The sequence below is a fragment of the Chiroxiphia lanceolata genome, chromosome 12 (assembly GCF_009829145.1).
Source record: "Chiroxiphia lanceolata isolate bChiLan1 chromosome 12, bChiLan1.pri, whole genome shotgun sequence".
Lineage (NCBI taxonomy): Eukaryota > Metazoa > Chordata > Aves > Passeriformes > Pipridae > Chiroxiphia > Chiroxiphia lanceolata.
Genome location: NC_045648.1, coordinates 11,246,085 through 11,272,851, shown reverse-complemented (window position 1 = coordinate 11,272,851; position 26,767 = coordinate 11,246,085). Strand labels below are relative to the sequence as shown.

General features: G+C 39.7%; 2 protein-coding genes and 1 long non-coding RNA gene across 12 annotated transcripts; 1 reads left to right on the top strand and 2 right to left on the bottom strand.

The window, feature by feature from the left end:
* LOC116792843 lies at positions 1-711 on the bottom strand. Its single transcript, XR_004359279.1, has 2 exons — positions 309-711; positions 1-223 (listed from the first exon to the last, which is right to left on the bottom strand). It is a non-coding gene; the product is annotated as an uncharacterized LOC116792843 (long non-coding RNA).
* SLC24A5 (solute carrier family 24 member 5) lies at positions 415-9,484 on the top strand. Of its 3 annotated transcripts, none has more exons than XM_032700229.1 (9): positions 415-498; positions 1,096-1,275; positions 2,679-2,762; positions 2,845-2,948; positions 3,268-3,368; positions 4,121-4,404; positions 5,340-5,546; positions 8,451-8,552; positions 9,090-9,484. In XM_032700229.1, exons 2-9 carry the CDS (start codon positions 1,209-1,211, stop codon positions 9,410-9,412), a joined length of 1,272 nt encoding a protein of 423 aa, XP_032556120.1. In that variant the 5' UTR covers positions 415-498; positions 1,096-1,208; the 3' UTR covers positions 9,413-9,484. The 3 variants fall into 3 exon arrangements, with proteins under 3 accessions (XP_032556120.1, XP_032556121.1, XP_032556119.1); XM_032700230.1 differs by lacking the exon at positions 415-498 and adding an exon at positions 889-938; XM_032700228.1 differs by lacking the exon at positions 415-498 and having other exon boundaries at positions 951-1,275.
* MYEF2 (myelin expression factor 2) lies at positions 3,036-26,767 on the bottom strand. Of its 8 annotated transcripts, none has more exons than XM_032700219.1 (17): positions 26,512-26,767; positions 21,761-21,990; positions 20,500-20,552; positions 19,232-19,239; positions 19,029-19,122; positions 17,984-18,175; positions 17,177-17,330; positions 16,714-16,763; positions 16,563-16,626; positions 16,291-16,392; positions 16,059-16,109; positions 15,913-15,984; positions 15,538-15,636; positions 13,503-13,574; positions 12,086-12,288; positions 11,924-11,975; positions 3,036-10,305 (listed from the first exon to the last, which is right to left on the bottom strand). In XM_032700219.1, the coding sequence occupies exons 1-17, from the start codon at positions 26,703-26,705 to the stop codon at positions 10,142-10,144; spliced, it is 1,854 nt and encodes a 617-aa protein (XP_032556110.1). In that variant the 5' UTR covers positions 26,706-26,767; the 3' UTR covers positions 3,036-10,141. The 8 variants fall into 8 exon arrangements, with proteins under 8 accessions (XP_032556110.1, XP_032556111.1, XP_032556112.1 ...); XM_032700220.1 differs by having other exon boundaries at positions 15,916-15,984; XM_032700221.1 differs by having other exon boundaries at positions 15,913-15,957.

Sequence of the window (26,767 nt, the reverse complement as noted above, 5' to 3'; positions counted from 1 at the left end):
TTTACAAAGCTTAAAAGACTGTATTTTACTCTTTAATCCTCAGTTATACACATGACTTCATTGTGGAAAGGTTTGCCAGACAAAGGAGTTCAGTGAACTGGGTCTGAAGAGAGGGATTGTGTGTAGGTCTCAGCTCTGCTCTTGCAAACACTCACGCAAATTGCACAGCCATCTGCCCCACCTAAGGGGCAGCCCTGTGCTCCCACAGTCCGGCACAGGGATCCTGGTAATCAATGGGAATAAGCAAAATTGCCACAGCAGAAAAAAGGTACGGAGTACCTTTGACCTCCCCAGACAGCCCTCGGCACCTGGGTGTCACGGTCAGCACCTGGCACCAAGACCTCACTCGCCACGGCCAAAACCTCCGTTGTCCCCCAAACGCAATGCAGGACAGGGCGAGAGCCGGAGCGCGGCTCCCTGCGGGCCCGTCAGACACGACCCAGGCTCGGGAGGCGCTGCCGCAGAGCCCCGGACCCCTCCTGCGGCCGGGAGGGAGTGGTGGGACCCCTGGGAGGGAGTGATGGGACCCCTGGGAGGGGTGGCGGGACCCCTGAGTGGGGCAAGAGACCTGACAGGGGCGCGACCCCTGCGAGAGGCAGCGGGACCGTGCGAGGGGCGGCGGGACCCTGAGAGGGGTGGTGGGACCTCAGAGAGGAACGCCTCTTGAGAGGGGCGGCTGGACCCTGAGAGGGGCGGTGGGACCCTGAGAGGGGCGGCGGGACCCCTGGGGCGGGGGCGGGACCGTGAGGGCAGGGCGGGGGCGGGGGGCGCGGCCCCGCGTGACGCTCGCGCCCATCGCGGCCGCCGCCGCTCGCGCTCAGAGCGGCTCGCGCGGGTCCGGGCGATGCGGGCGGGCGCGCGGCGGCGCGCGGCGCTGGTGCTGCTGTCGGCGCTCGCGGCCTGGGGAGCGCGGGCACAGCGGCCCGGCGGGAGCGCGGGTACGGGGGCACCGCGGGGCTCTCGGGGGGCCTGGTGACATCGCTGCCCTTCTCAAACAGCGAAACCCACCGGAGCTCGAACCCGCAGAGGCGCCCCCGCAGCCCGCGGAATTGAAAGGTGTCGGGATGTGTAACACTTCTGTGCTCAAATTTTCAGAAAACGGGACACGCTGTGTCCTCTCGTCTTCATCGGAGTTTCCTGAAGGATTTTTCACGCCGCAGGAGAGGAAGGATGGAGGAATCGTTATCTACTTCATAATTATCCTGTACATGTTTTTGGCCGTGTCCATTGTGTGCGATGATTACTTCCTACCCTCCCTTGAGATCATCAGTGAATGTAAGTGACATCCTGAGCTTTCCCCTGTAAAACTGAGCGGCTTGGTGCTCAGTTCTCTTTAAACATTCTCTTCCAACATTCTCTTTTAAAAAACTTCAAAGTTTGAGTGCTCTGAAACAAAACTAAACAAGCTTCAGTCTTTGTGCATAGACATATCAATACAGTATTTAATTTGATACACAGGATCAACATTAGCTTGAAAAAACCTACTCCAATGGAACTGCACAGGTATTCATTTAGTATTTGCTTTCTTTCTGACTGGAGGAAAATCTTAACACTTCCTCAGTATTAACTAAACTGACAGTGTAACTTTGGGGTGCACAGTGGCGTGTCCAGGTTACTAGTAAAAGAAAAAAAAAGGGGGGGGGGAAGGCTGGTGTGTGGAACCAAACCAAGAAACCAAACCTCTCCCTGTATTAGAACATAGGAATGTAGCACCTATCTAGAGTTTCTTTCTACGAGTGAACAAGTATCAGGATGAGCCACTGTTTACATATTAGACATATGACACAGGAAGCAAAGGAATACTGTGGTTACAATGGTTCTCTGACATCTAATCAACCTGTACCAATTCCCCTGGCTTAAGCAGACCACTGAATTAAACAGATGGTCTTGGCTGGGAGTTCAGCTTTTCATTGCCAAGATTTAAAAAAATTCCTTAGGGAAACTCATCCCTGAACACTGGATAACATTCTCCAAACCAGAACACTTACAGAAAATCTAACTTTAAACACTGCCGTAGAGCTGATTTTTTTTTTAATTGATGATAATTAAGCATTTGTCAGACTTCCTCCATGGTTGGCCAAACATCCCTCTTCTTTGTGTGGAAGACTTGATCCCCAGAGTGAGTTACATTTCAGAAACAGTCAACTTACCAGACAAAAATCTCATTTCTTTCAAGCAAGACACAGGCTTTTATACTGTCCATACGAAGTGAAAATTTGATTTCAAGACTGCAGCACAAATTTGCATGTAACTACTGTTTCTGGTATGTGAAGACACAGTAGTATAGATTTCCCTGGAAGACAGATAGACTTGATATGGATCATGTAACAATATCACACCAGTTCACGGAATTTCCCCACAATTATTAACCATATGAAACACAGTTGAAGCCTGCTTACAAATGCCTATTTTACAAGAGATATGCACATGATCCCCAAATTCATTATCAGTACCTCTTTTCTTGTATTTAAACTAATTTCTGTAACAAAGTTAGAAATAAACAAGCCCAATAAATGAGGCTAGTTTTCAAGATATTACTTCATGAATCTCAAATAAATGCATTGACTGTACGAAAGTAATGAAAGTTCATTCTATTAAACTGTAGTAACATCTAACATTATCTACTAATGCAAGTAAAGAGTACAGACTACTGAAGTATCAATTTGCTCTATACCCAGGCCTTGGCCTCTCTCAGGATGTTGCTGGAGCAACCTTTATGGCTGCTGGAAGCTCTGCTCCAGAGCTTGTCACTGCTTTTCTAGGTATGTTTTGACTCCTTAGAACCTAGAATTCTTTTCCTTGTGTGTTGAACTGAAACATACCAGAAAGTCATTTTCCTTATAGGAGCTTTCGTGACCAAGGGAGATATTGGCGTCAGCACCATCCTTGGATCAGCAATCTATAATCTTCTTGGTATTTCTGCAGCTTGTGGACTCTTTTCCACTGTGGTATGTATCAACTTTGATAGTTCTGCTCCTAAGAGCCTAATAGTTACCTATTCTCATTTTCCAAGAAAAGCCAAGGGAGACTTACTATGACAACTGCCAAGTTTATTATTTAGTAGCAAAACCAGCATGTAATCAGTTTTAAGATAACTTGCTATGAAAGTTTTTAAAAACACTAACTTGTTAAATATCATACTTAAGTCATTCCTAAGAATCTTAAATTTTTACATAATATAGAAACAACATATTGATGCAGCATTTACAGCACTTAGTGAAAGTATTACAGAGAGGTTTAAGAAAAGTAAATGACTCTGATCTGCAGGTTTCCAGGCTCTCCTGTTGGCCGCTGTTTAGAGACTGTCTGGTATATACAATCAGTGCAGCAGCAGTCCTTGCGATGATCTCTGACAACAGAATTTACTGGTAAGAGCACAAGCTGTGTTGAATTCATGTTGACTGGAGATTAGCGAGACAGTGTTTTGAAAAACAAACAAAAACCCCCAAACTTCAAGTAGCCTGAACTGCCGTTCACTAACAGAAATAAACATCCTGTTGGCTTTGAAAAACAGAAAGTCACAATGTTTGTAAAGATTATTACCTAAACATTCAAACTCTGCATATTTATAGTTTGATCTGCATAGGTTTGTCTGTACAGACTTCACAATTTCTGTCACAACTGTTCTAGCATAGCAATTAGTGTTCATCATTTACTCCTTTTGAGCCTTTCCTTTCATAGCAGAATTGTTCACAAAAACATTTGTCTGCCAGAAGAAGATCATGAGTTTCTGATGTTGTAACTCTTCCATCAACACCAAAACTCTTGTTACCTCAAAAAGACAGTCAGGTCCAGCACTAAGTCTCTTGAAGTTTCTAATTTAACCATCACATGAAGACTCAGTTTTGCAAACATCAGGAAGATGTTCAGTCAGTAAGATTCCCTGGGAAACATGCAGCTATACAATACACAAACAAGATTCTGCAGGGGAGGGGAATTAATCAAACTGCTGAAAGACAGGGGGACACTCACAAACTTCCATGACATCAGCCATACAACTGCAAATAGATGCTTTTGTATGTTTTCCTTTTGCTACTCATGCAAATTTTCTCTCTCTACTTATACCAGCCACTGGGTTCTTTTATACTACATGTTACATAAAACCTGTTTTTCATTCTAGGTATGAAAGTGCATCCTTATTATTGATATATGGGTGTTATATTCTGATACTGTGTTTTGACATTAAAATCAACCAATACCTCATGAAAAAGTTCAGTCCCTGCTGTACATGTTTTACAAAAGCTATGGAAGAGAATGCAGAGCAGCAGCCACTGGTTGGATGGAGGGAAGAGAGTGGACCTCTAATCCGTCAGCAGTCAAGGACAGACAGCGGAATTTTTCAGGATGAGCTGGACTACTCTCACCTTTCAACAAGCTTACATGGGCTTGATGAAATCTCTGGAGGTACAAGTACTATTACAGCTGTCTCTAGCACTCTGCATGCCTGTCTGCATCAGTTCTAATCAAGAGCAGATTCTGAGATAGTTTTAAGATTTTGTTCACAAAAGAACTCCAGCATAGTATTTAAGTAAATAATATTCTAACCTGGAATATAAAATTAAGCAAAATCAGACTGGTGGTATTTATATGAAGTTAATTGCTAGAGGAATGTAAGCATAGTTGCTCGTTTTCATCATATTAGAACTTCTATCCGTCTTTGCTGTGTATATTTGAAACTTCCCAGCAACACTGCTTGTAAAATGCACTACCACCTGAAAGCCACACTGGTACTGTAATAATATATGCTATTTTCTTATGACAATGACAGATTCATAGCCCAAAAGATGCATCATATCAGAAGGAATAGCTGTGATGTGGCCACAGGCCATGTTTCTTCTTAGGCAAAAAAAACAGTAGCTTTTTTTGGTAAATGTTATGGGTAAACTTTTATAGAGAAGTTCATTTTTCATTCACCTTGGTGATGTGGTAATAAAGAACATTTTAATCATAGAGTACCAGGTTGGAAGGGGACCCCAGGGATTACCTGGTCCAACCTTTCCTGGCAAAAGCACGGTCTAGAGAATATGGCCCAGCACCTGTTCAGCTGAATCTCAGAAGTGTTTAGCACTAGGAATCCACCACTTCCCTGAGGAGATCATTTTAGTAGCTGATTATTCTCACTGTGAAAAATGCTTTTCTTGTGTACAAGCAGAATCTCCCCATGAGTAATTTATTTTGTCCAGAGTGATGCAGGTACTGGGCAATACTACAGCTGGAAGTTGAGGAGGTATTTTTCACCTTTTTTTCAGTATTCTCACAAGTAGAGGACACTAATATACTGTATGCTATGGATTCAAACTTAATGCTACAATTTAAAATAGTTACTTTTTCTTCACCAGACCATCCAAATGTCTTCACCATGCCTGAAGCAGATATGAAGAGAATTTTGTGGGTGTTATCGCTTCCCATTATCACACTACTCTATTTGACTATACCAGATTGCAGAAGACAGTTTTGGAGGAACTGGTTCATGGTGACATTTTTAATTTCAGCAGCATGGATTTCTGCAATAACTTATGTTCTCGTATGGATGATAACAATAGCAGGTAGGTACCCAAAGTGCTCCTGCTATACAGCATCAACCAACCAAGACTCACTGAAAAAACAGTTTTCTCCCTGTGAAGTTTCCCTTTCCACAAACAACAGTCAGTTTAGCAACTCAGACTTCGCTGTAAAAAAACACAACAAGGAAAACCCAACAGAAACTTATGTTTGACTGCTTAGTTGGCCACCCTCTTCCATCTAATGATGGAACACTTTCGAGTTTAGCTGCTTCACACTACTTACCATCACAGGAAGGAGGATTTGTTTCTGTAGCTACAAAAAATCAGCCTATATTTAAAAAGAGTTTCATTAAACTGCTCATTAAGGGAAACAATTAGATACAGAGCAATAAACTTGTCATGCTGAAGGCTGACAAACACAAAATCCACAAAGACTGGAATTGGAGGTTAAGGTTTTTGGAAAAGATCTGTTATTTCTGCACCTGTATTTTTCATGAGTGCTATAGTAAGAGATTTGGCATTAAATTAACCGCCAAAAAACGTCCCAAATTTTTGTACTATATTATTTCAACTGTAGCATCATGTGTTTATTAACTGTTCTTGGTGTGTGTATGTAGATCTCTTACAAATCTCCATCATCATAAACTGAAGCAGTGAAAGGATTGTGTTTAAGTGAGGGAAGGGGTATGAACTTGTGTGTGAAACATTCTACTAAATGTTTTAAGGTACCTTAAGGTATTAAAGTACCTTAAGGTATTAAAGGTCTCCTCATTTCACTATTTCTCCAGTCAGCTTTAAAGAAATCAAGTTTTTAAGAACAAGCAGAAAACAAAACTCTAAACCAGAAAGAAATTTTACAAAGCTTGCCATTTCCACCTTATAGTTCACTAATCCTACTCAAGCATTCTGCTAGCTCAGATATGAATAACTCCTTGTTCAGTGCAGAAACAGACCTACACGTTTGGTAAACCTTTGAGAAATAACTAGTAAATGGCTGGATACAACAATCACCATGTTCACCCCTTGGTCAAATAATTTTCCAGTTGTATCTAAAGAGCAAGTTCACTGTCTGGATGCTAGAAGCCTTTGAAACAGGATTCAAGTCAAAGTTATTGCTGTTCTACAAGACAAAGCATTAATTCATATGAAAGCAGGTACAGTGGAGATTCAGTAGTGTGTACCAGTTCACCTTCAACAGTCATCACAGGCAGTACTGGGGTCTTTGGCCCACTATTTCTAGGTAAAATATGTTCTACTTACATGTTACAACACTAAAAGTTACACACACATTATATTCAAGTCCAGATTCTTTCATGAAGGTTGACTCAAAGATTCTATCGTTGCATAATCAGCCTATCAGAACTGTCACAAAGGTGTCACAGCTGGGGACTAAACTTATATGGTCAAGAACAAATCTACCTCAGTACACCTTTCTGTTGCTAGCAAAGAAAATCTGACTACGTATAGCAAGACTGCCACTGATACACAAAATTAACTAAAGGCTAGAAAAATAATACTATTCTATCTTTATGGTCAGTTGCCAGAAAAAAACCAACAACCCTACACATTAAATAGAAGATAAATCTATCTAATAAAAAGAAAAATTAGATTCTCCTGAGTTTATATTCTGTCTTATAATCTTCAGAGGGCTAGAAACTACTGTTGGGTACAGAAGGCTGGTTCATTCATACTTCACCTTGGTTTGACCCATTATTTTCCAGCCTGGACAGTTTATAAAAGTTGATTTTGTTGGTCGCTCATCCTACAAATCTGTCAGGAGCAATGGAAGGATAAAGAGAGTACAAATTCTGCAACAGGATCATGTTAGTCCCTCTGAACCAACAAACAGTTTCAAACATAAATTTACTGGGCTGCTCTAGACTAAGCTGGTAAGTAATAAACAAGCACTGCTGACCTAGCTTAGAGCACTGCCTCTTATTTTATTAAAATAGGTCTTATTAGAGTTGAAATACTGCAAATAAGAATTCAGATTTCAACAATAAAAAATATCAAGATAGTTTTTAGTGAACAAAAAAGCTTAAGAAAAACTAATTACTTAATAGCTTGAACAGAGATGTCAAACACTTCAGCATATTGACCCTTCTGAATGGTACAACTGCTAAAATGGTTTTGATGAATCCCTGTATTTTAAGTGAAAAATTAATAGAGTCACAGGACATGTGGGGCTAAGAAAAATACACAGTGGGGGAAAAATAAGCTGCCCTTTTAGTAACAGTTTAAAACTTTTCTTCATTTGAACAAGTATTTACGTAACGGAACTCACACTTCCAAAGGGTTACTTGTACTTACAAGTCATATAAATATTCTGCATTTTGATTCTTCCAAATCTAAGCACTTTCTAATTGGAGTGAAATGGTAAACATGTAGTTGAGACAGTTTTCTCCTAATATCTTAATGACCCTCCTACCCAAGAAAATTCATGTGCTTTTCCCCTTCCCCTTTAGAGAGGGTGATTATAAGAGTTATTGCTTCATAAGTCTTTCGAACGCTAATGAGGAGACGCCCAAAACTGTAAGAGAGACTATAATTTTCTAAAGTTGAAAGCAAAACAAAAAAAAAAGTAGTTGTTAGATATTTAAACATCTACTTTATCTGCAAGAAAAAATTCATAACTGCTATTTTCTTGACCACTGGAGACATTCCACACAGGTCTTTGAGAAACTTAAGATGGTTACTATACTACAGTTCCTTTTTTATTTGATCGAAGAACAAGGACAGGATGGTATTTCTTTGTTGTTACTCTTGTTTTTAACTGCTTTGTGATTTAGTCACTTCATATGTAGTCAAGTTAGCTGACACATTCCATTTGAAATTACTGTATAATTACTAATTCTCTCTTTAGCAAACATAGTGCAGAGCACTTTCTTTGGATGAAACCTAACTAAAAACATACTTGCATTTTCTACTGTCATTTCTCAACTGCAGGTGAAACACTGGGAATTCCAGAGTCAGTAATGGGTCTCACATTACTAGCAGCAGGAACAAGTGTACCAGATACAGTTGCAAGTGTGCTGGTCGCTAGAAAAGGTAAAGATTTTAGTATTCCGTCTCATGCCAATGGATGTGTTTTTACGAGGTATGAAGAAAAAAAAAGAATTCTAGTCAACATTTCCAGGAATTCAAGAAGTAACTTCAAAATCTGTGCTCCAGATTCTAGAGCTTAAGTTTACTAAAAATAAATAAATAGCTTACCTGAAAAAGCCGTGGCTCAGACATTTCAAAACTTCTCAGAGTATCTCAGAGAAGTATTCTAGATTGATTTATTTGTTGTTGATCAAGTATTACAGTTTTACTGCAGAACACAACTGTAGGTCTTGGTATTTTAAACTTAACTGGACCTTAGCCTGTCTAGCTTATTTTAAGTGCAACTGTGCAGATGCTGGTGATTTAGGGAGATATTTTTATGTTTGTGGTACCCAAAACCATGTTCTGTAGAATCATGACTACAAATCTGGAAAGAGTGCTCTGTGAGAAACTGAGGGCTGACAGTCTGTTCCTCCAAAACAGTTTGGCAATTTCGTCCAATACAATTAAGCAAACTTATTTGCCTTTCTTCTTTTACAGGAAATGGAGATATGGCTATGTCTAACATTGTAGGATCCAACGTATTTGATATGCTCTGTTTGGGAATACCCTGGTTTATAAAAACTGCCTTCATAAATACATCAGGACCCATAGAAGTGAACAGCAGTGGTCTGACATACACAGCCATTTCCCTTATCTGTTCTGTTGTTTTTATTTTTCTGGCAGTTCACCTGAATGGCTGGAAAATAGATAAAAAATTGGGAACCATTTGTCTTGTACTGTACTTAGTATTTACTGTACTAGCAATTTTATACGAACTTGGCATCATAGGAAACAATCCTACAAGGGTCTGTGGTAACTAGTTTTAATCAGTGATTATACTGATGAAAAAAATTAAAGCAGGAGGAAAAGATCAGTTTCTTCATTTAGTCAAAATAAAATAAAATAAAAAAACCAACTCCAAACTCCCACTGGGCTCTAAGTCTTATATACAGAACTAAGTCATGTCATCAAAGTAATATTAAGAACAAAAACATCACAGCTTAACTGGAGCCCTTTCTTTTAGAGTCAGGAATTACAGTATGACTACAACACACATATAAAACCAAAATTCTGAAAAATAAAAAGACATCTACTTTTTACATTACAATGTTGATACACACTGGAGGGCAAAAATAAAAACCAGAAAACACTAAATAAATCCCACTATGCAGTCTTGAGATAAACAGAGAAAATGGCTTATTTTATTAAAAACAGTATAACCATTCATTTAAACTGAATGACTAGAGACACTTGGCCTAATTTTCCAAAGGCACTGAGCATCCAAACCTTCCACGGTCAACAGGGACCTGCAGGTGCTCAGTGCCTCTAAAAAAACAACAAAAATCAGGCAAATTGTCTTTAAAAACCAAACATAGTAAGATTCAGTTAACAAGTATCACAGTATATTAAACACTATACTGTTAAAGGCTGGTGGGATTTAAAAGTTCCTTTTTACATCTTTTGTAAGCATACAATGTTACTAAAAATGACTTGCTAAGATAGAGAAGCTAAACAAGACAGAGGAATGTTCCTGAACACACAGTTTTAAATTATGCATTGCGATCCAAGCGGACATCAATTTCTCTGCCACTGATTTTTATGCCGTTCATTATCCTACAGGCCTTTTCAGCAGATTCTGGTGAGTCAAATCGGACTGTTCCACAGCCCTTTGATTTTCCATTCTCCATTTTTATTTCTGCAAACATTACATGACCTGAATAAATAAGTTAAACAGCAGTTATTTCAAATCCTTAGTGCACTAACAACTTAAGAGAACTCAGAAGTGATAAACATTTCTAAGTATAATCTAGGGGAACATACGAAATTGGCACTTCCAGACTGATGGTGCATTCACTCATTCAGGCAGGGGGACATGGGACAAAACAGCAGTGAAGAATCCAAATTATGATCCACTATTTCAAATCTTCACACCAGCATTAAGATGAAGTATAACTATGCCTGTATTTGACCTCAAGTTTGAAACAAAGAGCCCTGTAAGACTCAGAGAAAGGTCTGTGTTTCATTTACAGACACTGACAGAAGGGTGAGTATTGACAGGCATTAACTGAACTGCAGATTAGTCCAGTCCACTGTGTTCATCACAAAAACATATCAAGCAATAGCAACAATCAAACAGTTTTGTTAAGAAGCTGCAGAGCAAAATTAATGTCTTCAAAATGATGCAGTTACCGGGTTAGGAGTGGTGGATAAGTAACATGCACTATTCAATTCTCGCCAAGTTTTCTTGAGGTTGGACACCCAACTCACAAGGCATTATTTTTATGAAGATGTCTTGGTACCTCTAAGAATGTTCAGTTCCCTGGAGCTAATGAGTTTCTGCTTATGGTGTGTTATAGCACATCCCTCCTGAGCCCCAGAATGCCACTAGGAACAAAAAACTTTTCCCTAAAATATATGACTTTTTATTTTTAAGTATCATATAAGACTGGCCTTTCACTGAAAGAAACTGAACACAGGGAGACAGTCTTTGTATTTCCTTATGACACTATACGAATACAATCTGTTGCTTATAATTCTTAAAAGCAACTGAACGTAATTACTACATCTGTTAGCTGAAAAAGAGATGATTAAAAAAACCAAATTCTGAACAATCTGAAAGTTGCCAGGCATTTAAGACTTAAAAAAAGAAAGAACTTGTTGCACTATATCCTCCAGCTACAAAAATAACATCAACACCTTATAATTTTTCATAGTTGAACTGTGAGTTCCATTAATATCAAATCTGCAAACAGCTGTATAACTGTCTTAGACATCAGCAGTGTTTTAGATTATTTGTCTTTTCTGTCTCTCCAAAATAAAAGTCATCCTGTAATTCAGTTAAAGCTTTCTGTTCTGAAAGTGTGTTTTCAAAACACATCATGTATTTTTATACCCAAGCTTTATTTTTTGTTTACTCCTGTGAAAAGACAAACTTTTCTGAATTACATTAAAAAAATTACTGAATATTTGTAGCAATCTTTTATCTTATATCAAAAGGCCCCTTATTTCTTAAGATAAAGGGGAACATTACAGCCTTCAAAGATGCTAATCAGGATCATCTATATGCCTAAAAAACCCAATCTGCCACTTTGGCAAAATTACTATCTCTGATTTGATGCAGCACCATTTCTTGAAGTAATGCATGACCTGTACAGCCATGCCTAAAAATTATTTATATAACTCAAGAAAGCTGGGTGAAGTAAGAAAGATTAAGCTCACCAAACTGTCCTTCAGAGTAAGGCAACAGTTTTGTCTTCCTGTCCTTATCTAATAAACACCACATAAAACATGAAGCTGATGGAGCTGAGCAGGGGCAAGATTCATATACATACCACACTGACTGAATTTCTCCTTTAGCTTCTGCCAGGTCAAGTCAAAAGGAAGCTAGAATGAGAACACATTATTGATAACAAAATATTACAAAGAGAAAAAGAGCATGGAATCAAATATACACACAAAATAAGCTTGTGGTTTCTACATATTCAATTGCTTACATTTCTCACAAATATCTGGTTGCCTTTAGAGCCCAATCTCTCTCTTATGCCACTTCCCATGGGGCCAGGCACAAACCCTCGATCGATATCGATGTTTCTGTCCAGGCCTCCACCCATGGCTGGTCCCATTCGATCGAATCCAGAGCTCATCCGATCCATTCCCATTCCTCCAGCCATACTGTTCATACCACCCATTCCACCACCTACACAGAGAAAGAAATGGAGGATAAAATAAACATCTCTTTTCAGTAATAAACAAAAAAGTATTTTGTATAAAAATAAAATAAAATTCTTGCATTAGCAGAAAAATAACTTTATTAGAACTGCTGTAATAAAAACCATCGCTTTCATACATGCACAGTGATTTATCCAGTAGCATGGCTAAGATTTTAGGACAAACCATTACAAGACACAAAGTGTCAGTTCTAAAATAAAAGACCAAACTGCATCAAGCTGTTAGTCATACCACCTAATGTAGCAAAATGTTGAACACAAGTATTCAGATTCAAAGGCTGTCCTCTTTAATTAATAAAAATGTTACACCCTGTACCAAAAAGATCAAGTAAATAACTGTGGCCATGCTAAGATACAGATAATTTGACCAAATACACTATTGTTTATTTGGCTTCCTGCATTTACATTGAGCTTTACTTAATGCAGTAATACCCACACTTAATGACAAAATCTTCCACAGAAGGCATTGTTTTGCAGAGAACAGAAGTTACTGCCAAGCACTGTAAAGAGCATGGACTTCCCTATGATACATGCAATGAAATATATTAATATATATTATATAAAAAGAACTAAGAGCAATGGCATTCAAATATTATTTCTGGATTCATAATTAAATTTAATGTACAGCAAAACTATCAAGATCATTCAGGAGGGACATTCTTTTTAAGCCTTATGCCTTTCAAGATTGGCGCTAGCAAAATTTTTAGTTTCTCATCTGTTCTAGCCTGAGGAACTCAGACATTTGCTGCAATACAATCTCAGTACTGGAGCTTTGCACAAAGTTAAACTGAGTAATAATCTGAAATTCAAGCCTGATTTTTTATTTCAATGATGACTGATTACTGAGGTTCAGCTTCATGAAGTTTACACAAATAAATGTGCCCATCTCTCTTTTTTCTAGAACACAAGTTTACTTTAATCACCTTTCCCTCCAAACTAGAAGTTAAAACCATTTCAAAACTAAGATAAGAGAAAGACTGTATTACCAAGTTTTCCTCTGAACTTTTACCTCAACAAAAGAGCTTTGAAAACTATTAGACTTGCAGTCACATGCAACAGAACTCTACTTCTTCCATAGACAGCGAGACACTACCCTACAAGGAAATCCTCTGATACAATTACATGTACACCACATCATTACATTGCCTATGCATTTATGTTCTATTGAAACAAGTTAACCTACTCATTCCAGATCTTACTGGGCCCATGCTAGGTGCTCCCATTCCTCCTGCAAAAACACCAATCATTGCACCACCTAAACAGAGAAAAATAATGAAGTGACATACACTGAAACCACCAGTGACAACAACAAAGCACACGCTGATGAAGTGCACCCATCTCAGTGTTACCTGGCACTACATATCTACAGAGCACTTTAACCCGTGCCTTTAATTCCTCCCTTTCTACTATGGGATTTAAGCTACTCTGATTTCTTTCTAGCTTTTCTCCCCTCTGACAGTCTGCCAGCAGCACAAACATGGTAAAACGAAATGAGCCATTTCCCACATTGGGAAGAACAACCTCAAAACTCAAGGCTTCATCTTATTTGAACTTCACAGTACAAAAATTCAGCAATTCTGCTCCAAATCAAACATCCTCAATTTCATTAACTGATGCCACAGCCCAATCAAAGACACCCTCCTTGGTTTCAAGGTTACTAAAGCCAAATGCCTTCACAGTATTTCCTCTTAAAATACCATTAACCTAAATATTGTACAGGAGTACAGTAGGGCCTTCCCTGATTAAACACGGTCTCTATTAACTATTGTATTTGTGAGTGCTGTAATTTATTTAAGTTTAAGTTGGGAAACTCTAATCTTGATTCTCAGAACACTCTTTATATGGTAGATTGCTGACAGGTTGCTGGGTCTACTGAATGAAAGACTCCCCCACCAGTTTCTCACAGTGCCCATGTTCGTGCATTTCAAAACCAACGTATTACCAGAAGACTCAGAGCCCACTGCTTCCACGAACATTTACAACTGGAATCACTTTGCATTTTCACTCAGGAAACATTGGATGTTTATCCAATGTTGCAAGTAGCCAGACTGAAAGTATACATTCTAAGACATTAATTCCAAGGCATTAAGCCTAGCTCAAAGGACTAGCTTGTTATGTTCTTATCACTTCCACACAATTGTTTTGTGTTTAGTTTTGGGCCTGTCATGACAAGAAGAAGTGTGCCCAAAAAAGGGCAACAAAGCTGGTCAAGGGTCTGCAGCACAAGTCTTGTGCTTGAGGGGCAGCTGAAGGAGCTGGGAGTCTTCAGCCTGGAGAAAAGGAGGCTCAGAGAAGACCTTATTGCTCTCTGTAAGGTTGCAGAGATGTGGGGGTCAGTCTCTACACCCAAGAAACAAGTAACAGAACAAGAGGAAATGGCCTCAAGTTGCACCAGGGGAGGTTTAGATTGGATATTAGGAAAAATTTCTTCACAGAAAGGTTTGTCAGTCACTGGAACAGGAAGGGGTGGAATCAGCATCCCTGGAGGTATTTAAAAGACATGTAGGTGTGGCATCTGGAGACCTGGTTTAGTGGTGGACTCAGCAGTGCTGGGTTAAAGGTTGGACTCGAGGACCTTAGAGGTCTGTTCCAGTCCAACGATTGTATGATTCATCCAGGTAACAGCACAGTAACAAAGTGCAAGAAGGCTCTACTGTTAAGCACTTCCAGGCCTCTGAAGATAGAAGAGTAACTCCTTTGAGGGAACCCCACTGTCAGCAAGGCATCATCTATAAACAAAACAAAGCTGCCTCAGAAGAGGCAAAGAAATACCATTCTGAGCTGCATGAGCTCAGAAGGCAGGAAGAAAACTGAGGGCACCTAAATTCACCATTCCTATCCAATGCTACCTGATTTGCAGTAAAAACAATGTTCCACGATGCATTTGCAAACAGGCTCTGGGGAGCCTGTTCCGGTGCCTGACCACATTCTGGGTGAAAAACTTTTCCCTAATATCCAACCTAAACCTCCCCTGAGACAGCTTCAGGCTGTTCCTTCGGGTCCTGTCACTGGTCACCACAGAGAAGAGATCAGTGCCTGCCCCTCCTCTTCCCCTCACGAGGAAACTATAACTGTGACAAGGTCTCCCCTCAGCCTCCTCTTCTCCAGCTGAACAGACCTCAGCTGCTCCACCTACAGTTTTCCCTCCAGACCCTTCACCATCCTCACAGCACTCCTCTGGATGCAATTTTCCACAGAACATTTAACAGTTACCATACCCATCCTTCCAAAAGAGTCTCCAAAACCACGGTTCAATGCCATCTCACCACGACCAAATTCTCTTTCCATGTTTGCTCCCATTCCACCACGGAACATTTCTATAGAGAACAAGGCAAAAAAACAGGAATATTCTGTTATTAACATCGAAGTTTATGCTCCTACAATACTTGTTTCACAGCTGCTTGTTTAAAGAGAAGTGGGTCTAATGCACAAGTTAGAGGCACCCATTAAACATTTAACTCTCATGCCAGTTACTAGGCCTCCACTCAGGCAACTGTTTCCTCTGGACTCATCTATATTACCCATCCCTAAAGGGAGAGCTTTTAATAAATAAATATTAGCAAACTAGTAAGTGTACAGGAACGGTGTTCAACTACCTCCCATTCGGTTGACTCCAAATCCTCCCATATTGGGCATTCCTTCCATTCCACGAAATCCAGCAAGTCCTGTAAAATAAGGACGAGTGTTTTCTATACAGTATTAAAGAAACACTTAAAGCAAAAAACTTCACTGCACGTACCGCCTCCCATTCTACTCATTCCACCAAATCCTGGACCGTCTATTCCCATACCTTTAAACCAAAAAGACAAACAACATTTAGAAGACAAGCAAGATCCTCATGGATTTTTAAACACTCACAGATAGTTAAAATCTCTATACAAGGCTTCCTTTATCGAAAGTCTGTAATTCTTCCAAACACAGAAGTGACAATTTTAAACTGCACAACTTAAAAATTAAGAATGTGGATTTACCTCCTGGACCCATGCTCCCCATTCCACCGCCCATGCTCAACTGTGTTGCACTGATGGGTTGTCCACCTGGTCCAAGTCCCATACCAATGCCACCAAGACCACCTTGAAAACAACAAAATAAGTATCATTGGAAGAGAGATTTTCTTCTGTATCATACAGAGACCACAGTAAGCAAAAGTACTATTAAACTATGCCAAAAAAGGCACTAAACTGTGCCAAAACATGTATCATCACATATTAAGTGCAAGCAGTAGAAAACAGTGTGCACTCACGAGGTAACTGTGAGCTTTTGCTGTCCGCAACACGGAAATCTTCATGAGGAACTGATTTGTCATCCTGATAAAAAACAAGGATGTCATGCCACGATCCTTTCAATGTTTTGGCAGAGACATTATAAGGTAGCAAGAAATGTAAGCAACTCACCATTTTTACATGCATGGGTCTATCAAACAGGAATTGTCCATTGAACATTGCTGAAGAAATGCAAGTCAAGGAGTCTAACTACAGAAGGTAATTTTACTATTTAAGAAGAATTAATGTAATAACTTTTTTTATTTCTGTACCATAATTAGACCCTTATCCTTCCTTATCTGATCCTTAGAATGCCCATTCAAAGGCCAGCAGATGCAATACAAGGTGTTAGGTACATGGAAGTCAGTTTAACAACTGTCATACTCCCAGATATTTTAATTTAGTTCAACACCACCAGGAACTTTCAGACTTTAGCAGTAAACTTAGTCACTTTACTTTTACAAATGTAATCTGCACAGTATACTCCCTATACACAAGCTACAAGGCAAATAAGCACCATTTGCAAAACTATGCTGTCAGAAGCCATTAAAGACTAATCCACAGTTGATCAATTGTTTTCCAAACCCAAGGATACATATTGCTTGAACAGCTTCAATTGCTTGTTCAAAGGTAACTGTTCCCATCCCTCGACTCTTGCCATCTTTATCTTCTTTGATGTCGGCACGCTTCACAGTTCCAGCAATGCTGAACACCTCCTTCAGCTTCTTCCAGCCAACTTTAAAGTCAAGCTGACACACAGAAATACAGTAGTGATTTCAGTGCACATCTCTGTTCTGCCATTACACTTGAAGAGATTTCCTGCATTGCTGTTAACTCTTCAGCTTCACAAACTGCTTGATGAATGTAAACAGCCATGATTTTGTAATATACACACACTACATCGAAGTCTAAAAGCAACAATTTATTCTATGTACATGTATTTTACTTTCATTAACATACTAACATTGAGGAATGGATTTGATCTTGAGAAGAGCAGCTGTACTTCCACAAGCCCTCCCGCAGATACAGTAGTCTTTTGTGCAAATAAGGAACTTACATTGTTATATTTATTGGAACTTCATTAATAGTCTAAAGTAACTAGCAAGATAAACTGAAGTGTATATTTAATAAAAAAAAATGCAGTTGTAAATAGCAAAAAGATGTATAAAATATTTTTTAATCGACAAATAACTATGCAATAATTATAAGTGCATGCCAGCCTCAAGAGTTGAATGTATTTTTCAATGTCCAAAATATGAATATATATACAACATTTTCAGTTGAATATAGTAATTGTGAACTAATTTCCAACTTCCTCTTTATATTAAAACCAAACTACACAGGTATAAGATGTCTTACAAAGATCAAGTATTAAAGTTATAAAATGCAGTTTTAAACTTACATTAGCAACAAAAATAGTGGACCCGAGCCTGCCTGCCTGCAAGTTACTGATAACTTCAGGAGGAATGTTTGGATTATTGAGAATAGAAGGTGGTAAATTCATTATTCCAGGTGCTGCATCAGGTCCATGTCCTCCTGGAAACTGTCCTCCCCCACGCTGTAATGCCCTACGAGCATGTTCACCTTCGGGATCCTGAAACATGGGCAAAAATAAAGCCACTTAATGACCAACAACAGGACTGGCAACAAACAAAAAGTACTGCTGAAATTCTACATAAACCCATCAAAATTATCAGCTGATATCCTTGTCCATGTCAGAGGGATCAAAGACTGAATTAGCATGGAGACCTAATTCCCTCACCTCTAGAGGTGGGTCCCTTTAGATGAGGGTTGAGCCATATTGGCAAAGCACTTGCTGAGGAAGTGTGCACTGCCAGTTCACATGCTGCACCTACCCCAAGGACAAGTAGAAAAGATTTCAAGCTCAAGGACTGTCAGTCTGGCACCTTCCTCCAAGAACTGAACTAATTTAATTAGGTGGTGGATTTGTACTATTTATTAATACCACTATTAAAGTTGTAATAGGATAAGAAGAACTGCATCAGATACTGTGATATAGTACACTACAACAGAAATGTTGGTATTATTTCACTTTCCAGGCAGCACAAATTCTCTACTTCCAGCCCCCTTGTTGCACATATGTAGTAGTCTGACAATTAGCTCCTTCTGTGCCATATTTTGAGGCAGGTAAGCAATGTAAACATAGAATTATTTAGGCTGAAAAAGACCTGATGACACTAAGGTAAGAATATGAAGTTAAAGTTGTTTCAAAGAAAAACAGCATTAGATTATTTTGACTTTAGGATTTTTGCCAGTTCACTTGGGATAGCTTCTGCAAGCCAACAGGCACTTCAGCCAATTAAGAAAATTTCATAAAAACTTAAACTGGAAATTACACATTTAAGACTGTCAAAACACTGTATTGTCATCTCAGTAGCTACAGTACCTTCACTATTTCAAATTCAAAACAGCAGCAATAACCATACCTCTTTAATATTCAGGGGTCTTCCACTAAGATCATATTTGTTCATAGTGTCTAATGCTTTCTTAACAAATTCTTCATCTTTGAATTCAACCACACTTAGAGAGAACAAAACATTTAGAGTATTAGAATAAAGTCCAAAACGCCAAAACAAATAGAATGTTTGAATATCAGTGTGTTTCTACACACTTAGAAAAAGAAACTTACCCGCAACCCTACATCCATGAGATTTGTCATCATATGTAAAGAGAAAACAAGCAAACAAGAAGTCAGTCAGCACATATAACAGAGCAATGAAGATTCCAGTTAAAGATCCCAGCTCACTGTTAAATAACTATACAAGTTATTTTCAGCTTCAAAATCCATAATACGTGTTCTTTAGTGGTAGCCAATCTGAATTTCTCCTGCTTTCTCAATATACATACCTTTCAAATGCAAGAGAATACATTGTTTCTTACTCTCTTAGAGTCAAACCAGAATTGGAAAAATGCCACACAGATCCATGTAAGGACAATTGGGGAGAGGAGGTGGGAGGGAAAGGGTGGAAAGAAAATAACCCCAAAACATAACCAAAAACCAATCAAGACACTCATCATGTCATTAAAAGCTGCCCACTGACTAAAGAATTCAAATCTACCTATATCGAGTATACCAGTACAATGAACAAGGAGTCTGCATACCTCTTCAGTATTACAGCAGAACTGAGAAATTACCTTGTAAGAAAATAACCTGATTGACTGCACCAGAATCCTTCTAATAAAGCAAAGAGTAGAGGATTGCTTTAAGTATAGCAAAGCTGACAGCATGTTTTAGTTTTAACAAGTATTAAAGAAGTAATTTACAACAATTGATACAACCTCAGCTAAGACTCAAACCTGCATTTCTCATGTTCTCACTGCAGGTTCAGAGCTGCTATTGGCCCAACTTTTGACTATTTTTAAGAAGACAGAGGAGCTTTAACAATCTTCACTCCTAGTGCCTCATTGCAGGCACTCTGCTGGCTACCAACCATCTCCATCCATTTAGTTTTAGGAAAGCAAATACATTAATCCAGTGTTTAAAGTACCAACCCTGCAGAGCTGTCAAATCAGGCACTTCACACAGTATATTCTTAGCTAACATTTGATACTCATTGGCCCCGAGAATACTACACTAACAAAATTTAAATAAAATTAGTGGTTTGTTGAACGTCCTTTATATGAAACAATTTGTACCAAAACAAAGGTGTTGGCTAAAAGGAATTAAGTAAATGCCATTTGTTAACATTTACAGAAGTACTTTGCCCTTTACAGCCAGCTAGTGTGAGTTGCATGAAAGTGTCAGACTACTTCTAATACAGAATCCTCAAGGCTACCTTAATGAAAATCAGTGTAAAAATGAAACTTACTTTCCAATAACTGGTACAGGTATTATACAAAAATAAAACTGCTGAGGAACTTTTAAACCTCTAGCAGATTGTTGCCCACGGCACTTACCCTTGATTTTCCTTCAGCATCCTTAAACAGCTCCACGTATGTAACCTCACCAACTACATAAGACATACAAAGGGAAAATACCAAGAGACAATGCATTTAAACACCAGTATCTTTCTTTACTGTGCCCCTGTGCACAAGTCTACAGAGAATCACCTATTATTCACCAACAATCAAAACCAGACCAACATACCTCCTGTCAATGGCTATGTAATTTAGCTAATTTTCAGAAATATGCAGCAGCCACATTCTCAAAAGCTAAAAACAAACAACTATATTTAACCTAATTCATACTACAGATCATATTTTGGCCAGTATGATATAGTTGGTGAACAAATTCAGATATAGAGTCCCTTAACCTAACAAATGAAACGTCAACGTTCACTGGAAAGTGTTACATTTATCATCCTACTCACAACACCTGTTTTAAGGTGACTTTCTACCTGAATATCTTCAATCATAAGTTTGCCTTCAATAATAACCAAATTTACACATCAAATATTTCACAGCAAGCGACTCACTTTCTAAAGTAGGAAGTTTCAGTGAATAAACCAATCAAATAGTCACGTCACCTTACAACAGATAAACCAGCAGTTACAGAAGGGGTACTGGCATTTTTCACAGCCTAAAAGCCAAGTGTGCTTTGCATTACTTTTGAAGAATCAATTTTTCAAGGAAAACACAGAACTAACTTTTTACAAAATCCGTATATTATCATTATTTTACCCCAAACTTAAAGCAAAATTTTGGGGGCAGTAAGATTTCTCTATCAGAACTCAACAATAGTAACAAGCTTTTAATACAAATCTCCAGACAAACAGTCATGGCAGTAGTGACAATGCAGACAAAGTTAATGCCACAGCCAGATTCCACCAAAGAAATACAAAACAACTTTTGAAAGACATCCCTTATTATTCATGTTAACACACTAAATGTGTTGCTTAAATACAATAACCCTTGAAGAAAAAAAGAAAAACTACAGAAACTACAACTAGACGAAACACAATCTCTTTAGGAAGTCATGAGGTCATGCATATACTCTCTACTGTCACACCAGAATGGCAGAAGGTTGTGAGCACTTCATTTACTCATCCTACCCTGCAATGCAATTGTCTCAGATGAAAGAGGGGGAAGGGAGATAGATGTACCAAGTAAAGGCCAAAACAAAAAAAGGCAAATCAAATCTGTGTGGCTCAAAGGACACATACACTGCATTTGAGTCCTATCCCTTTCTATGTGAAGTGTATTATAAGGAATAAGTTACCTTTCTCTCTCATAAGATCTTTAATAGCTTGCCATTTCATGTCATACGGGATGTTGCTAATAAAAACTCTATTACGATTAACAGCCTTCTTGTCTCCAGAGCCTGCATTCTTCTCCTTGGAATAGGGATGGAATCTATTCTTGTTTCCAAGAGAAGGGATTGCCTTCGCTTTTGCCACGTACTTCTCTTTCACAGGTGCTTTCCCCTCTTTTGCTGTCTCATCGTTTTCCCTACATTTAAAAAAAAAAACCAAAAAATCCAAACAAAAACACTATTAGTCTTGTGTTGGATCATTAGACCATCATAGCTCCTATATATATACACATATGTGTATATATATGTGTGTGTGTGTGTGTGTATATCTACCTATCTCTATATATCCATATATATCTATATATCTGCCGATCTCCTATGCTATTATAACTTCCAGGATGTCAAATGCTGCTTTTCAAGTCAGGAAAAATAAATTCACATTACAAGTGTAATTCCAAAATACATGGTTTTATCTAGAACAACAAAATAACATTACAATATCAAGTAAAGAAAGAACATCTTGCTATTTCAGTTACATTCCCTTTCACAGAATCAAAGAATCTGTGAATGGTTTGGGTTGGAAGGCACTTTAAAGCTCATCTCGTTCCAACCCTCTGCCATGGGCAGGGACATCTCTCACTGCTCAGGCTGCTCAGAGCCCCATCCAACCTTGAACACTTCCAGGGATGGGGCATCCACAACTTCTCTGGATAACCTGTTCCAGCACATCATGTCTGTCAAGATTCACAAAGACAGTACTATAGACTACTACAAATACCAAAACAGAATGACTCAGTTGATGCTTTGGTGCTGCCACCATCTTCACATCACATTTAGCCAAGTTACACAATATTCACCCCAAAAGTGAGAGTTGAAACGGTCTAAGTTACAAAGCAGCTCAGTATGCTTTATTCAACGTAATAATAATATATCAAAATCAACTCAATTTGTAAATCAAATTGTATTTTATCTACCACATAAAGAATTTTTATTCACAATTTGTGCCAGATTGATTTCAGATAGAAATTAAAATTCACCTAAGAACAACAATTACTTTTTCAGTCTCACTGCTTAGCACTACTAGAATCTGAAAACTTGCTAAATGCATGGGGAATAGCTGTATTAAGACATGATTTGCACCAAAGATTAATTAAGTTACCAGGTATTATCCACTAGAAACAACAAAATAGACTTCTGGCCTCGGTCTTTCAAAAGTTTACCAATAGCAGCTGCTCTCCTTTTAAATTTTTTTAGTAGAAAATTTGCTGCTTCTCTTTTAAAGCAGCCCAAATCTCAAGTTCAATGAAACAATACACTTTGACCAGAACTGGATTAAATATCAGAACTCTGTGGCACTCTTGACATTGTTACTATCCCGAGCTGATTTAACCTGCTACCAGAGGCTCAAGGTGCCTGAATTGTTACTTTAAATCAGAACTGCTGCACTAAAAGAATCCACTGAATAAAGCCACACAAATGTGACCCACTAAACAGATGCTACTTAGAGACCCACATCACTGTCTACTTAGTTAACTAAGAGAAGCTTAAAAAGCACTTTTACACAAACATTTATTTAAAAACCTAGCATTATCCACTCCAGTTGGAACAATTAGAAGGTGATGTCCTACAGAACTGACAGAAGTAACTGATTGTGAACCCTCCTTATATTACATCACTGCCTTTACTTTATTTCCCACATTTCAGAAGGCTTAGTTTTTATCTCATTTTGACACTTTGCAAGGTTGCTGGTGGAAAATTAGCCAAAACAAGCATTTCAGTTTTACAACCACAACATATGGTAAGATCACTGATTTGGGATTAACTGAGATGAGTATTTTCAGCTCTCTGCAAAGTTAACCAAACAATAAGTGGAAATCTTGCACTCAAAAGCACATGCAAGTAGCCAGGCTTTCATGTATTATCTACTCAAGCTTGGCCACATTCCAGGGAGGAAGAAATTCAAACACATCCATATTCCTCCCACGACTTTTTCCCCAATTCTGAAATACTCACACGATATGAACTTCACAGTCCTTGTGTTTACAAGTGGATTAAGAGAAGATTAGCAACTGGGAAATGCCTGGACACTCCTCTGGGCCAAGTATTTGTAAAATTTAAAACGTTTCAAGTCAATGACGTTATCTGGTTCAAGCATCCTCCAGTTTCCCTCTGCATCATCCCTCCTCCACACCATCCTGCCCCTGTGACAACATAATTCTTGTGTGGCTGGGTAATGAAGTGAAATGGAGGGAACAATGCAGGAACTGGAGAGGGCCGGAGGGAGAGGAGAGGGAAAGAGTAGAGTGTCAGGTTTTCCAGTCAGGGCAGTTCCTTCCAAGCCAGTTCCATTTGCAAATGCAAAACTCCTGTCCAATGAAGCTCCTAGCAAAAATCCGAGTTCTTCCTTAAGTTTTAGGATTAGAGCAATGGATTCTCTTTAGCCCTTTAAGCTCTTTCCTGCTTAAAGGATTATGAAACAGCCCCTTGGTGCTCAATGCAGTGCATAGGAACAGACAGGTCTCCAAATATGGAATCCACAGGCTCTGCAAGACCTGGCTGTACAAATCAGTAGAGAGCAAAGAGGATACAAGTCTGGCATAAACTCCAAAATCTGGGAAACAAGATGACACTTCACTTAGTCTGGGGATCACAGCCAGTCTCCTGAAAATAGAGGATTAATTAAAGAAACGATTCTTCTTGCAAAACTCATCTGCCAGGATCAACACAGGCCAGTGAACAAGCTGGAGGCAGAGATCCTTTTATAGTTCTTACCCTCCTCCTTGAATATTAAAAATAATTTCAATCAAATAATACATTCAAAGTAATGTCACATTAGTCACCTACAGACCACAGAAAAGACAGCCTCAGAATCTATGAATTGACATTTTCTAGAGGGAGAAACAATAGTGATTTCTAGTCTTCACCTTTTGTATGAGCTACACATTTTATAGATTTAATTAATATTTGCCTTTGTAATCACGAGCAAATTTCCAGTATTGGAAAAAAACCCCTACAATTATTTCTTAAAAAAAAAGAAAGCATGTCCTCATCGATTAGCAAGAGCAATTACACCTTTGGAAAAAAAAAAAAAGCTTCTGAACTTTCCATAAAGTTTTGGAAACAAAAGACAAGGTTTCCACAAACAAAACTAGCAGCCTAAAAAACAATAAGCACAAGATACACCAACATGAAAGCCCTAAAAGCTGATCTTTTAAAACCAAACCTCTACTTCTCTGCTCACAGGTGTCCACAGTAAGATCAGCCGAGACAGAAATGCAAGAAGTTCACAACATGTGATTCCAAAGCACAGCTTTGTTGTGTGGGAACTTCAGTACAATAAACTTATGGAAGTGCACATGTTGAGACCAGGATTCCTTTCCAATTTAATGAGTGCTAATCAAACCAGGTTACTGATTCATTTTTTTAAGTAGTACATTTCACCTGCCCACTCACACCTTCATCCCTCCTACATGTTTTGGGGAAGACTAGAAACTGTATGTGAAAGAACAAGATTTGTATCTCTGTCACCAAGAACTCTGCATTACTTTCACACTTCAAGTTGTGATTTCTACTGCATGGAACAACCAGGATTTTTCATTTGCTTGTGAGGTTTTGGAGGGAAACGAAGACTGCTGACAGGAGGTATACAGAGAAATTAAGTCATTACTTCAACAGCAGCAACCCCAAAAGAGCAATAAAATTTATACACCTAAAAGGAGCAAAAGGGTGACAATCTTCCTGTGGAAATTCAATTCTAATCTGTGTAGTTTGGAAGCTGAGGGCCAGACTCAGGAGGGAAAAAAGCAAAACCACAACTTTTGTTTTATAGTAATGTGAAATTTATAACTTGTAAACTAAACTAAATTTCACAGGGAGTCAAGTAAAGGCATGAAATATGCCTTTATTCCTCCAGTTTGCTATTGAAGTTGATCCCTCATGCATTTTTTAAACACAACAGTATCAGAGCTGGGCTGCTTGGAACATGTCAAAACTTAACAGACCTCAACAGCTTTGATGTACTGCAACAGTAAGTCTACTACAAATCCATTTTCCCTCCAAGGTTTGAATGAGATTAAACGAGATATGGAAATTCCAACGACCTGAGGCCAAAACCTAGTTCATGTAAAGAGTGACAACCCTCAAAGCCTAACATCAAGAGCAACCGCTCACAAAAAAAGTTATTCATCGTACTGTTCTAGAGAGCTGGTAGTTCTAGCTCCCTTATACTATGTTCCTTTTAGACAAGGATCTGCATACTCCATGTATAAAAACGTTACGATTTACAAGCAAACTTCGTGCACGCATGTGTGGTTTTTGTTTCTAGAAAGTAAAGCACTACAGGGCTGCCTTAACCACCCTCACGTAAACAAAGACTAGTTCAACGGCTCCACAGAACACACCGCTCCGGCCACAAGTGGAAACGTGACCGGCACCAGAAACGATGCGGACACCCCTGGAAACGGGTCCCGCAGCGCTGCCCGCCGGGGAGGCCTCACAAGGCCCAGCCCCGGCGGCCGCTGCCCGAGCGCCGCCGCCCCCCGTGCCCGTGCCCAGCCCGCGGCCTCCCCGCGCTCCCCGGCCCGGGAAGGGCCCCCAGCCCCGGCGGTGCCCCGGCTCCGCGGGGGAGGAGCCCGGAGCACGGGGGGGTCCGGCTGCCTCCCCTCGCCCGCGCTGCCCCCGCCGCCCGCCCGGCCCTGCCCCGCGCTGCCCTCACACACATTTTGACGCCATTAGCGCTGCCCGCGCCGCTCCCGGGCGCCGCGGCCGCCGCCGCCTCCTCATCCTGCGGCGGCTGTTGCTGCGGCTGCTGCTGCGGCGGCGGCTGCTGCTGCTGCGGCTGCGGGGGCTGCTGCCCGGCCGCCTCCTCGGCCCTGCGCGGCGCGGCCGCCTCGACCCTGTCGCTCTCCGCCATCTCGTGCCGGGCCGCGGCCCCGCGACCGCCGGTTTGAAACGGGCCCCGAGCGCCTCGGCCTC

Coding starts and splice junctions, on each gene's coding strand:
- SLC24A5 (XM_032700228.1), top strand. CDS start 1,065: ATGTGTAACACTTCTGTGCTCAAATTTTCAGAAAACGGGACACGCTGT. Junction 2,949..3,267: donor GTGGACTCTTTTCCACTGTG/GTATGTATCAAC, acceptor TCTGATCTGCAG/GTTTCCAGGCTCTCCTGTTG. Junction 5,547..8,450: donor ATGGATGATAACAATAGCAG/GTAGGTACCCAA, acceptor TCTCAACTGCAG/GTGAAACACTGGGAATTCCA.
- MYEF2 (XM_032700219.1), bottom strand. CDS start 26,705: ATGGCGGAGAGCGACAGGGTCGAGGCGGCCGCGCCGCGCAGGGCCGAG. Junction 18,176..19,028: donor GACCCCTGAATATTAAAGAG/GTATGGTTATTG, acceptor CCCATGTTTCAG/GATCCCGAAGGTGAACATGC. Junction 15,985..16,058: donor AATGAGTAGAATGGGAGGCG/GTACGTGCAGTG, acceptor CTTATTTTACAG/GACTTGCTGGATTTCGTGGA.